The sequence below is a fragment of the Doryrhamphus excisus genome, chromosome 11 (genome assembly GCF_030265055.1).
Source record: "Doryrhamphus excisus isolate RoL2022-K1 chromosome 11, RoL_Dexc_1.0, whole genome shotgun sequence".
NCBI lineage: Eukaryota > Metazoa > Chordata > Actinopteri > Syngnathiformes > Syngnathidae > Doryrhamphus > Doryrhamphus excisus.
Genome location: NC_080476.1, coordinates 20,041,212 through 20,053,287, shown reverse-complemented (window position 1 = coordinate 20,053,287; position 12,076 = coordinate 20,041,212). Strand labels below are relative to the sequence as shown.

Here is a 12,076-nt window from a genome sequence, read left to right as displayed (position 1 = left end):
TAACTTATTTGTATTTTAGTTCATTTACCAATTTTTAAGGTTGGAAATGCTTAATTTAGGAAAAGATTTGATACAATTTTGGAAGATATTCATCTTTTTGGATGAATTATAGCCCGTATTCAGCCATTTTCAAACAGTACAGTATATCCCTCACATACTCGCACATTTATTTTCTTGCTTTAAATTAAAAATGAAATAATTTTTAACACTAAGTTACATAAAGTGGTTTGATAGGCAGGGGAAAAACAGACTGCAACTAGGAATCTGGCAAAAGGATCCGTGCCATGAGTTCATGCCCTCGCCATTTTCCAGCAGGAAGATGCTTTGGCAAAGACGTGATGTTGCGTAACCGCATGTGTCTTAAAGGGAAAGTGCACTTTTCTTTAACTCATGTCAGGCTTGAACATATGTGTTTTTCTCTTTTCTGTGTGTTCTAAAGATATAAAAACAGATAAAAACAACAAAAACGAAGGTACGTAATAGTTCTAAAAATACCTTAAAGGCACCATTTCCATATCATGTCACCTGCATATTAACTAAGCTACAACAACATTGTTACATTGCCTAAGAACTACATTACTGGCGTAGTGACACCTCGCCGCACCACACGGGCTAGCTACTAGCTGGCTAGCGACTAGCTTCGCCACCATTGCTGTGTTTTTGAGTTCGGAAAATTTAACGCTGGGTGTAGGCATTCCTTTCTATGTTGCTATGTGAAGTTTGCACAGGAAGGAAGTCCCGGTAATGCTTAAAGAAAATACTGCGAGTATTACCGAAAGTACTACATGGTTACAGTATGAATGGAAAACCGTAAAACTTTGTTGGAGGTGTTTTAATCGCGGTCTTTGTAGACACAATAGGTGTGCGTTAATGAGCTGCCTGTTTTAGCGCTTTGTGTATCTTTAGAATACACAGAAAAGATTGTTTTTCTTCCGTTCAATGTAACGAGAAACACGCTAATCCGTGCAGCATTTCCTGGGGAAGCCGCTGTGTGTTTAATTTGTAACAAAGTAAACACTTTCTCCCCCCCCAGGAATATTATCAGCACAGCCGCTTTTAGATGAACCATCACGAGAAAAAATCTGGCTCTTTAATGTAAACGAGTACCAAACCTTTATTCGTTTGTTTTTTTTTTTTAAGGGTGTGTCCATTATGGGTAGTTTTTCTGGCTCTCCTGTACTACAATATGACTTTGTACGTTTAATGGTGCAGCCTGAAAAGTCATCACAGTGGGACGAGGGGAGGTCTGTGCAAAAAAAAAAAAAAAAAAAATTAAAAATAAAAAAAAATAAAAAAAAACTCATATGTGCCGTTGTATGGGTAAGCGGTTACTTATGCGTGTCGCTTTTTGAGATCATGTGATGTTTGGCCGTGTGTCTGACATTCCTGGATGACCCCTGCTCCCCTGCTAGCGTGTCTGCTTGAGAGCGCTCGGAAGAAAAGAGGGGGAAAAAAATGTGTTGCTGATGAAAATGTATATCCTTCTGAATGGCAAGCGTTCTTCATGGCGCCATTTTGACATCTATAGCAGGAACAGAACGAAGGCACGTTGGTGAAAGAGCTCCACAGGCACTGTAGTAACCACTAGTGGTAAAAAAAAAAATAAAAATAAAAATTAAAAAAGTTAGCGTCACACCCAGTCCTGCAGCGAGCGCTTACAGTGCACCAGAGCCCTGGGGGTCTCCTTATTCTGCAGAGTCCTGAGGATGGCGTAGATGAGAACGAGGATACACAGGATGAGCACCAGAGGAACGGCCACCATGATCAGGGTCATGACCTTGGAGTCATTGTTGGCTACCGTCACCACCACGTTCACCTCTTCCTCCGCATCGTCAGTGTTTGTTTTATCCTCTTTTTCCGTGTCTCCGTTCTCGCCTTTGTGCACATTCTCCTCCTCAACCTCTCTGTCTGAAGGTTTCGCCGTTTTGGTCTCGGTGTCCGGGTCGGGTCGAGGCTCCGGGACGCCCACACAGCCCATGAAGTCCTTGAGTATGGAGCGAGGGTAGCCTTTGTCTGCTGTCGTCTTGTGGTTGTCGAACCTCCAGTAGTTTGTGCCTTTGTAGAAGTACGTGTAAGCTGAACGGGACACAAAAGCAGATTTTTGCATTTTTTTTTTCTTTGTCCCGTCACACCTGAGGCGCCTTTTTTTTTTTTACATGCGAAAGCTCAAAAAACACAAAAGGATGCAAATGGCAATGATGAAGATGCCGCCGACAAACAAATGCAAATGCAAAAGACAATACAACTGAACACAAAATGCATTTTTTTAAATGAAAAATTGAGATAAATTGAGATCAAACTGTGTGGAAAGCCTTTTCTAAAGCTTTGGGACTCCAGCAAACCACAGTGAGAGCCATTATCAACAATCATTATCAATTATCACCCCAGAGTAGCAGAGTTCCAAGACCAAAACCACTGCTGAACAAAAAACAACAATAAGGCGAGAACAGGGGTGGGCAAACTACGGCCCGGGGGCCACATCCGGCCCGCCAAGTGTTTGAATACGGCCCGCCCAATCTTTCCAAAGTATCTCATTTAAACTCAACATACAACCTGGCATCATGGCCTGAGCCAACCTTTTGATGGTTGTATCAATTTCGTTGTTTGACATGGTCTGTTGTTTACAAAGTGCTCCTGAAAAAAGAGACACAAGCACATAATAATAATAATAATAATAATAATAATAATAATTATTATTATTATTATAATTATTATTATTATTATTATTATTATTATTATTATAATTATTATTATTATATATATAATAATAATATAATAATAATAATAATAATTATTATTATTATTATTATTATTATTATTATATAATAATAATATAATAATAATAATAATATAATAATAATAATAATAATAATATAATAATAATAATAATAATAATAATAATAATAATAATAATAATAATAATAATAATAATAATAATAATAATAATAATAATAATAATAATTATTATTATTATTATTATTATTATTATTATTATTATTATATTATTTAATTATAATAATTATAATAATTATAATAATTATAATAATTATAATTATAATAATAATAATTATTATTATAATTATTATAATAATAATTATTATTATTATAATAATAATTATTATTATAATTATTATAATTATTATAATAATAATTATAATAATAATAATTATTATTATTATTATTATTATTGTTATAATAATAATAATTATTATTAGATTATTATAATTATTATTAGAACTATTATGATTATTATACTTATTATATTAATGTTAATTATTATATTAATTATATATAATATTATTGTTATATTTGCATATTTTACATAATAATATAATAATTATTTTAATTTTATTGTAATTATAATATTTTATTATTTTTAAAATATTTAAATATAAATATAAAATAATAAATAATAATAGCAGATTGCATGACAATTTTACAGATACAATAATACCAGGTGGACTGTTACGTGTAAAATATATAGTCTGCCCCCCCCCCCCCCCGTAAATTTTTTCATATCAATGCGGCCCGTGAGTCAAAAAAAAGTTTGCCCACCCCTGGGCTAGAACATGATAGCAACAGTAAAATACGGTGGTGGTAGTGTGATGGTCTGCGGTTGTTGTGCCGGTTTCAGGACTCGGAAAACCTGCTGTGATAAACGGAAGCACGAATTCTAATGAAGGAGAACATCTGTGACCCGGAGCTGAAACTTGGGTTGTGTAGCAGGACCCAAAACGCACCAGGAAGTCAACCGAACGAAGACTATGGAGCGGCCGGGTTCGAGTCCCGAGCACGTATTGCGATAATAAAGCGATCCCTTACCGCCATCGTCACTGAGGAAGGCTCCCTTGGGCGAGGCAGGGATCTTGCCCCATCTGCTGATTGGTTTCGGGAAGTCTCGATCCGCTTTGCGGGTCTCCTCATTGAACCGCCAGTACCTGTACACAGAATTAAAAAAAAATGTCACGAGAAATGTCGTCATTCGAGTATCGACGCGTATGAGTGCACGTTACCGGTCGTCGGAGAAGAAGTAGGTGTGTCCGTTTGGCTCCCACCAGATCGCCGTGTCGATGCCGTGCGCGGGAACGCCTTGACCGTATTCCCGAATCGGTTGCGGGTATCCCGGAAGGAGATCAGCTTCCCTGAAGATCCAGTATTGATCATCTGCAGAGACAGTTTCATACGGCGTGAAGATGGAGATGCACTTGGACTGTGGCAAGGGTGAACAACGGCAACGGAAGAGACTTTAGAAAATCATTCCATGATCTTGCAGGATTTTAAGTATCGGATTGATACCATTGATATCGTACCAATTTGATGTACGGTCCCTCGTTTATCACTGTTACTTGGTTATATATGCGGTGTGGTCGAGTGGTTGGCATGCAGACCTCACAGCTAGGAGACCCGAGTTCAATTCCACCCTCGGCCATCTCTGTGTGGAGTTTTCTTTTTTTTTTGCTCCGGGTACTCCGGTTTCCTCCCACATTCCAAAAACATGCTAGGCTAATTAGCGACTCCAAATTGTCCATAGGTATGAATGTGAGTGTGAATGGTTGTTTGTTATACGTATATATATATATATATATATATATATCTATATGTGCCCTGTGATTGGCCGGCCACCAGTCCAGGGTGTACAGCTGGGATAGGCTCCAGCACCCTTGAAAATGAATGAATGAAGTAATTATAGCATATAAAACCTATTTAGGATCTTCTAAATATGCTTTTTAACATTATTAAATTGATCTAAACATGAAATAACACCCATAAGAGTCACCTTGTATTATCCAAAATGGCAGATATAATCAGAGACATTAGACAAAAAAAAAAAAAAAAAAAAAAAAAAATTTAAAAAATATTTAAAAAAATATATAAAAATAAATTAAAAAAATAAAATAAATAAAAAAATTAAATAAATAAAATAAAAATATTAGTATCCTTGTTGTTTTCATTCATGCATAAACACTGAAGCCTGACTTTTCCAACAAGGACAAAAACCCACGTTAGCGTGTGAAAGCGAGGCCAAAACGCATTAAAAAATATGCGTTTTTTTTTTTTACATTTCCGTAGTCATATGGACGTGGCCTAAGTTACTATGTGAGTCGTGGAGGCTGATGCAATCTCTCTGGAGGCCTTTTGGGGTCCAGGACTGCTGGACCGAGCCAACGGCTGCAGCTGCCAGGCTGTGTTGTCGTCATTGATGACATCCATTAAACTGGCAGCGCGCACACACACACACACACACACACACACACACACACACAGTCACCAACGCTGTCACGGTCAAATGTTCTGTTTCTTCTCAGAAACAGCTGGAGGAACCAAGCTTTGACACCACTGCTTATGTGTGCTAACAGTAAATGCAGTAATATAATACATAATAATAATACACTAAATACTATATGGGAGCCCCAGCATCCACGTACAGTAAAAGTGTGTGTGCGTCTGGCCGTGCTGAATTATTACCATCTCTTAGGAATTCAGACTTGGCAAGCCAAAGATGCTGACTCGGCGCCATTTCCTTTCAGTTTGACCCGTGCAAAAAAGCTAAACGCGGATTAGACTTTCGCTGCCAGCGTGGTCGTTATGGAGAAGCGCTCCACGCCGGGAGAATGGCGTGGGTCCAACGCACCTTTAAAGAAGACAAATTTGCCGTCGTGCCGTTCGTAGGCTGCGTCGATGTCGCTGGGAAGACCGCCCCAGAAGACGGATATGGGCATGGGGTAGTTGTCCAGGACGCGCTTCCTACGCACTCGCCAAAACCAGCGACCCTGCACACATGACCAACGGGAAAAACACACGTCATGTTACAATAAAGTACACACAAATACAGTACGGTAGTTACTGAGGAAGTACTAAACAACTAATGAATAGAGTAGTTACTGAGGAAGTAAACCTAGAGTAGTTACTGGGGAACTAATGAGGGACTAATGAGGCCCTAATGAATAACCACTGAGGAACCACTGAGAAACCACTAGGGAACCACTGGGGAACCACTGGGGAACCACTGGGGAACCACTGGGGAACCACTGGGGAACCACTGGGGAACCACTGGGGAACTCATGAGGAACCACTGGGGAACTCATGAGGAACCACTGGGGAACTCATGAGGAACCACTGGGGAACCACTAGGGAACTCATGAGAAACCACTAGGGAACTCGTGAGAAACCACTAGGGAACTCGTGAGAAACCACTAGGGAACTCATGAGGAACCACTAGGGAACCACTGAGAAACCACTAGGGAACCACTGAGAAACCACTAGGGAACCACTGAGAAACCACTGGGGAACCACTGAGGAACCACTGGGGAACCACTGAGGAACCACTGGGGAACCACTGAGGAACCACTGGGGAACTCATGAGGAACCACTGGGGAACTCATGAGGAACCACTGGGGAACTCATGAGGAACCACTGGGGAACTCATGAGGAACCACTGGGGAACTCATGAGGAACCACTGGGGAACTCATGAGGAACCACTGGGGAACTCATGAGGAACCACTGGGGAACCACTGGGGAACCACTGGGGAACCACTGGGGAACTCATGAGGAACCACTGGGGAACTCATGAGGAACCACTGGGGAACCACTGGGGAACTCATGAGGAACCACTGGGGAACTCATGAGGAACCACTGGGGAACTCATGAGGAACCACTGGGGAACTCATGAGGAACCACTGGGGAACTCATGAGGAACCACTGGGGAACTCATGAGGAACTCATGAGGAACCACTGGGGAACCACCGGGGAACCACCGGGGAACCACCGGGGAACCACCGGGGAACCACCGGGGAACCACCGGGGAACCACCGGGGAACCACCGGGGAACCACCGGGGAACTCATGAGGAACCACCGGGGAACTCATGAGGAACCACCGGGGAACTCATGAGGAACCACCGGGGAACTCATGAGGAACCACCGGGGAACTCATGAGGAACCACCGGGGAACCACCGGGGAACCACCGGGGAACCACCGGGGAACCACCGGGGAACTCATGAGGAACCACTGGGGAACCCACGAGGAACCCACGAGGAACTTCTGAGGAAGTACCTCGTGAAGTCATTTGTGTAGCTGATGGTCAAGTGATCATGGAGTTGCCCTTGCATTGCTGCTGTGGTTGTCCGTCCATCCCATCCATCCCATCCATCCCGTCCATCCCATCCATCCCATCCATCCCATCCATCCCATCCATCCCATCCAAGTGTTGTGTGTTAGTTACCTTGAAGACAAACATCTCTCCCCTCAGGAGGGTCACAGTATCAAAGTCTCCATCGCAGATCTCAGGCACGGTGTCGTCCGGCTGCTTGGGAAGCCGACGAGTCGGTGGAGGACGGGGGAGGTCTTTTCTGACGGGTGGAGTGACGGGTCCGGGACCAGGATGGGAGGTTGTGGGCACCACGGGACGACGGGAGGTGGGGCCGGGGGCGGGTTCAGGCTCAGTCGGGACAGCGGGGCTTCTCACGGTCGGGTTTTGAGGGGAATGCGTGGGTTCATCCTGAGCAGGAGAAGAAGCGGTGGTTGATGCAGCTTCGGGATCAGCGTCAGAGGACGAGGAGGAGGGAGAAGACGTAGGCGGGACCTCTGTGACGACAGGAGGACCTGGAAGAGGGAGAACTTGGAGTCAGTTCACTTGTCATCATCCTCTCCGTTCCTCCACCACAATATATTGTTTCCATTTAGCGCAGCTCGTTTGGTTGACTCTAACGACTTTGGAAAGAAGCGGCCCTCCTGGTTGCTAGGAGACGTAATGTGTATCTGGCCTGGTAGAACCTTTCATGTGGCCTGGAAGTACAGTTGTCCAATTTCATGCCGTCACTCTATCACGGCTTTTCAAAATAAAAACATATTTTTTATGCTCTACTATGATCACATGATCTCTCACCATAAATGTGTTGAATCCCCCTGATGTCATCCTCATGCAGCGTGAAGTTGTGGGTGTGAATCCACTGATAGAAAGGAGCCATGATGGCCTCCGGATTGTCCGAGTGTTCCAGACCCAAAGCGTGACCGAGCTCGTGGACCGCCACCAGGAAGAGATCGACGCCTGCGACGCAGACATGACAGGTCACGCCCACTTTGTGCATCTTTCATTTTATTGGATACAAAACAGGAAGAAAAACTTATGGGGAGAAGAACATGCAAAGGCAACAACAAAGGCTAAGTCAGTGGTGTCCAAAGTGCAGCCGGGGGGCCATTTGGGGCCCACGACACATTCTAAAAATATAATTCATGAAGCCAAAATAAATAAATAAATAAAAACAGCAGAAAAAAAATTAAAAATCAGCTGTAATTTTACAAAAATAAAGTATAAATAAAATATTTTATAAGAGTTTTATAAAATATTTTTAAGAGTTTTAATATTTTACGAGAATATATAAATAATACATTTTATGAGAATAATGTCATAATATTATGAGGGGAAAAAATAGTAATTTTAATAATTAATAATAATAATTTTAGTGGCATAAACTTTAAATATAAATATATTTTTTTAAATATCGGTTTTCATAATCGGGGAAAAAATCAGATATCGATAATTATCTTTACCGATGATTTTCAGACATCAAGAATAAGGAGAATAAAGTCAAAATATTATGGGAATAAAATCATGATTTCCAAAAGACAAAAAATATATAAAATATTTAAAGCTGAAATAGATGGAAATTAAAAAAAAACTATTAAGAATAAATTTTTAAAAAGCTGTAATTTTATGAAAAAAAACAAAACAAAATTAAGTTGTAATTTATGGAATATTAGCTTGTGGGAAAATAACATTATGGGAATAACATCAAATATTATACTTATATAAATATAAGACTATTGAAAAAAGTTGAAATATTTGGAAAATTTAAAAAAAATTGTGTAAAAAAGTCCAAAGACTGAAATATATCTGCGTGAGGTCCTCAGGCATCACACAGGACGACTAAAAATGAAGAAGTAGAGTTAATTGAATCTGATGCGACTAATAATCAACCCACCAACCTTGAAGGTTCGGACTATCCAAAGTCCAAGGCTCGTCCACATCAAAGTGGGTATCCCCGCCCATTCCCGGCCCGGGGTAGAAGGCGTGAGCCAGCGAGCCCCCCTCGCCGTCAAACAGGGACATATCGCCGTGGAAACCAGATGCAAACAACAACAGGATGTCGGCGAGCTGGCCCTCGCTGCTGTTGCCGCTCGGAGCCGGGAGACGTCGGAAGGTGAGCGGCGTGACCTTCCTCCACACCTCGAAGGCTCGGCGGATGGCGTCGTGTGTCCGCTCGGCTCCCAGGGAGGGCGGGATGTGCTGGTCCAGGATACTGATGGAGACACAGACACGTTTCCTGGTGTGCGCAACACATGGTATCCAATATGTGTGTGTGTCGCTGAGGTAGACCTGTAAGTCAGGTGTTCCTTGTCCCATTGTTGTCCGGTGACGGCGTAGCGCCTCCTCCTCGCTCCGTCCTCCATGTCGGCTTTCCGGTCTGGGAGGCCACAGCGAGGTCGACGCATGGCCCTGCACAAAAACACACATTTCGTTCAATTTCGAGTCAAAATATGCACACTTTCTTTGGCAGGAGTCATAGAAATCGCAAATCAGTTCATACAACAATATAACAACATAAATCACAGAGTCATCACACAGCAACTTAACACTCAAAAGATGTAAAAACATGTCCCAATATGAGTTTAAAATCCGAAAAAAACTATTTCTACATAAGGCATTGTGCCTGAGCAACGCATTGGGGCACTGCGATGACGTCAGCCTCCCCGTCAATAGTTTTTTTTTCTCCAACAAAAATGATGGGTTTCTTTTCATGTAAAAGAGAAAATGGCGCTCACGCGATTGTGGCGGGGTCCATCCTTCCAGTCACCTCCAAGCCGTAGAAACGCTGCATGTCACTGACGGCTTGGGACAGGATGTGAGCCGACTGCATGGTGGACATCTGTCTGCTGGCCTGGGACAGGTAGCCAAACTGCCGAAGCCATGCCTGCGGGAGGTGGGGGAGAGGTCAACTTTTGCATAACGAGGAGGAGGAGGAGGAGGAGGAGGAGGAACTGCTACGCTCATCTGGCAACACAGCCGCCGTCTAATAAAGTGGGGGGGGGGGGATAAGCAGATAGAAACCAGATGGCTTCTAATAATATTAGCACATTCCCGATTCTTTCTCCGCAAAGATATCCAAGATTAGAAAAAAGGATGTCAACAGATGTTAGGGAAACTAACGAAAACATTATGTCAGACTTCATGTCTGCACCATAAATACTACCATCTTCTGGTGAGGGCCATCAAGAACCATCCGAGGAGCATCAGAGACCAGACCCAAGGATCCCCTCAAATTCTGTCCTTAAAATCATGAACAGAATCGGTGACAAAGGGTCCAAGTACTTGCGGGAAATGCGGGCATATCTCTGACACCAGACCATAGACACCATAGGGAGCGAACCCGGTTCCTTAGGTGGTCCTCATACACACTTTAATACTCCCAACATGATTCCTGGAGGAACACAAGTCCATAAAACATGTGGACTGATTGGACAAACGTCCATGTACAATCAAGGACCCTGCTGAGAGTGTAGAGTTGGTCCACAGTTCCAAGACCAGGACGAAAACCACACTGATCCTACCCTCCAGGACCCCTGACTAGACCTTCACAGAAGGGCTGAGGAATATGATCCCACAATAGCTGGCACCACAACTGATGTCATGTCTACCGGGCAGCCCCACAGCACCCAGGGCGGATCTCATACAAAGACCCGAGGACCCTGCCAAGGAGTTTTTGACCACCTCTGCAAACTCAGCGCCAGATATTGGAGAACCCCCTGCAGAGTCCCCGAGAACTGCTTGGGTGGGATTTAGGAGGTCTTTTGAAGTATTCCTTCCACCATGGAGTGTTGTTTACGGTGTTGGCAATGTAAGAGGAGGGGGGTCTCTGGGGGTCTCTTTAAAGTCTCTCTCAAGTAATATTTGTATCAATATTTACACTTTTTCTTGAGTTTTTTTGTCTTTCCGCCCCCTTTTACTTGCTTTTTCAACTTCATAATGTGGAAAAACACAACATGGTACCCGGGCCGCACTTTGGACACCCCTGCATTAGTCTTAATGAGTGTCATATGGCAATGGAAACACAGTAAACATGACTTTGTGATACTAAAGTATGCAATCTTGAGTATATAAAAGTATTTACCTCAGCATTGAAGCCCCCCTGCTCCTCCTCAGGGACATCTGCTGTGGTGCTGCCAAGAACCACAAACATCACATAAACGGATGTGACCAGGATTCGAGTCCACATCTTCATCGTGGTCCACGTTAACAAAGGAAGGTTTCTCCAGCCAGGAGAACAAACTTGCAGCTCGTCTTCTTACATTGAAGCTAAAGAAAAGCTGCAAAAAAATAATTCGCATGCAGAGGTCAGGTCCAAGTTAAAAGTCCACCAAGTTCTAAAGTTCTCCACAATAGATGTCCACTTCCGAAGCAGAGAGTCGACTTTAAAGTTCAACCCACCAAAATAAGGCGGCTGAAAGGCGGCCAAGAGTTGTGCAGTTCTGCAGAGATGTCTCATGCCCTCCACACAAGATCGCCATCGAACAGATGAATATGTCATCGAGGTTGAGGGCCCTCCCCTCTAACCAGTAGGGGGAGGGTCGATACGAATATCTATAGGTTCGATACCAATGGTAGTGTGGATAGCATGTTGAGACCTAATATCGTTGAAGTCCCGCCCCCTCAAGCGTACAGTACAGGGCGAAAGGAAACAATGCAAACAGCGCCCTCTGTTGGATTCTAACAAGAACTACAACTAAAAAACCTTTTCACGAGGGCATATTGTAGCTAACATGACTTCCGCGGTGACGAACTAAAACACATTTTCTCTCTAAACTGTGCGAGGGATAAAGGTTGTCGATATTATCTCCATACATTTTTTTTAAATTAACTTCCGTGAATACCATTTTTAGTTAAGAAATAAGGTCTTCTCTGGTAGTAAATGTTCGCTACAAGTTAGCTTAGTCAAGATGGCGGACACGTACATCCTGTTGAGTTTCCTTCACAATAAGGTATAACCGGTTTACCAAAATAAGACATTATGTTTCTATT

General features: G+C 42.7%; 1 protein-coding gene across 1 annotated transcript; it reads right to left on the bottom strand.

The window, feature by feature from the left end:
- Nucleotides 1-1,619: 1,619 nt before the first annotated feature.
- Nucleotides 1,620-12,074, bottom strand: mmp15a (matrix metallopeptidase 15a). The gene is made up of 10 exons (XM_058088154.1): nt 11,169-12,074; nt 9,823-9,971; nt 9,377-9,496; nt 8,986-9,299; nt 7,886-8,047; nt 7,223-7,602; nt 5,633-5,771; nt 4,014-4,164; nt 3,823-3,938; nt 1,620-2,076 (listed from the first exon to the last, which is right to left on the bottom strand). The coding sequence occupies exons 1-10, from the start codon at nt 11,277-11,279 to the stop codon at nt 1,631-1,633; spliced, it is 2,088 nt and encodes a 695-aa protein (XP_057944137.1). The 5' UTR covers nt 11,280-12,074; the 3' UTR covers nt 1,620-1,630.
- Between the last annotated feature and the right edge of the window lie 2 nt (nt 12,075-12,076).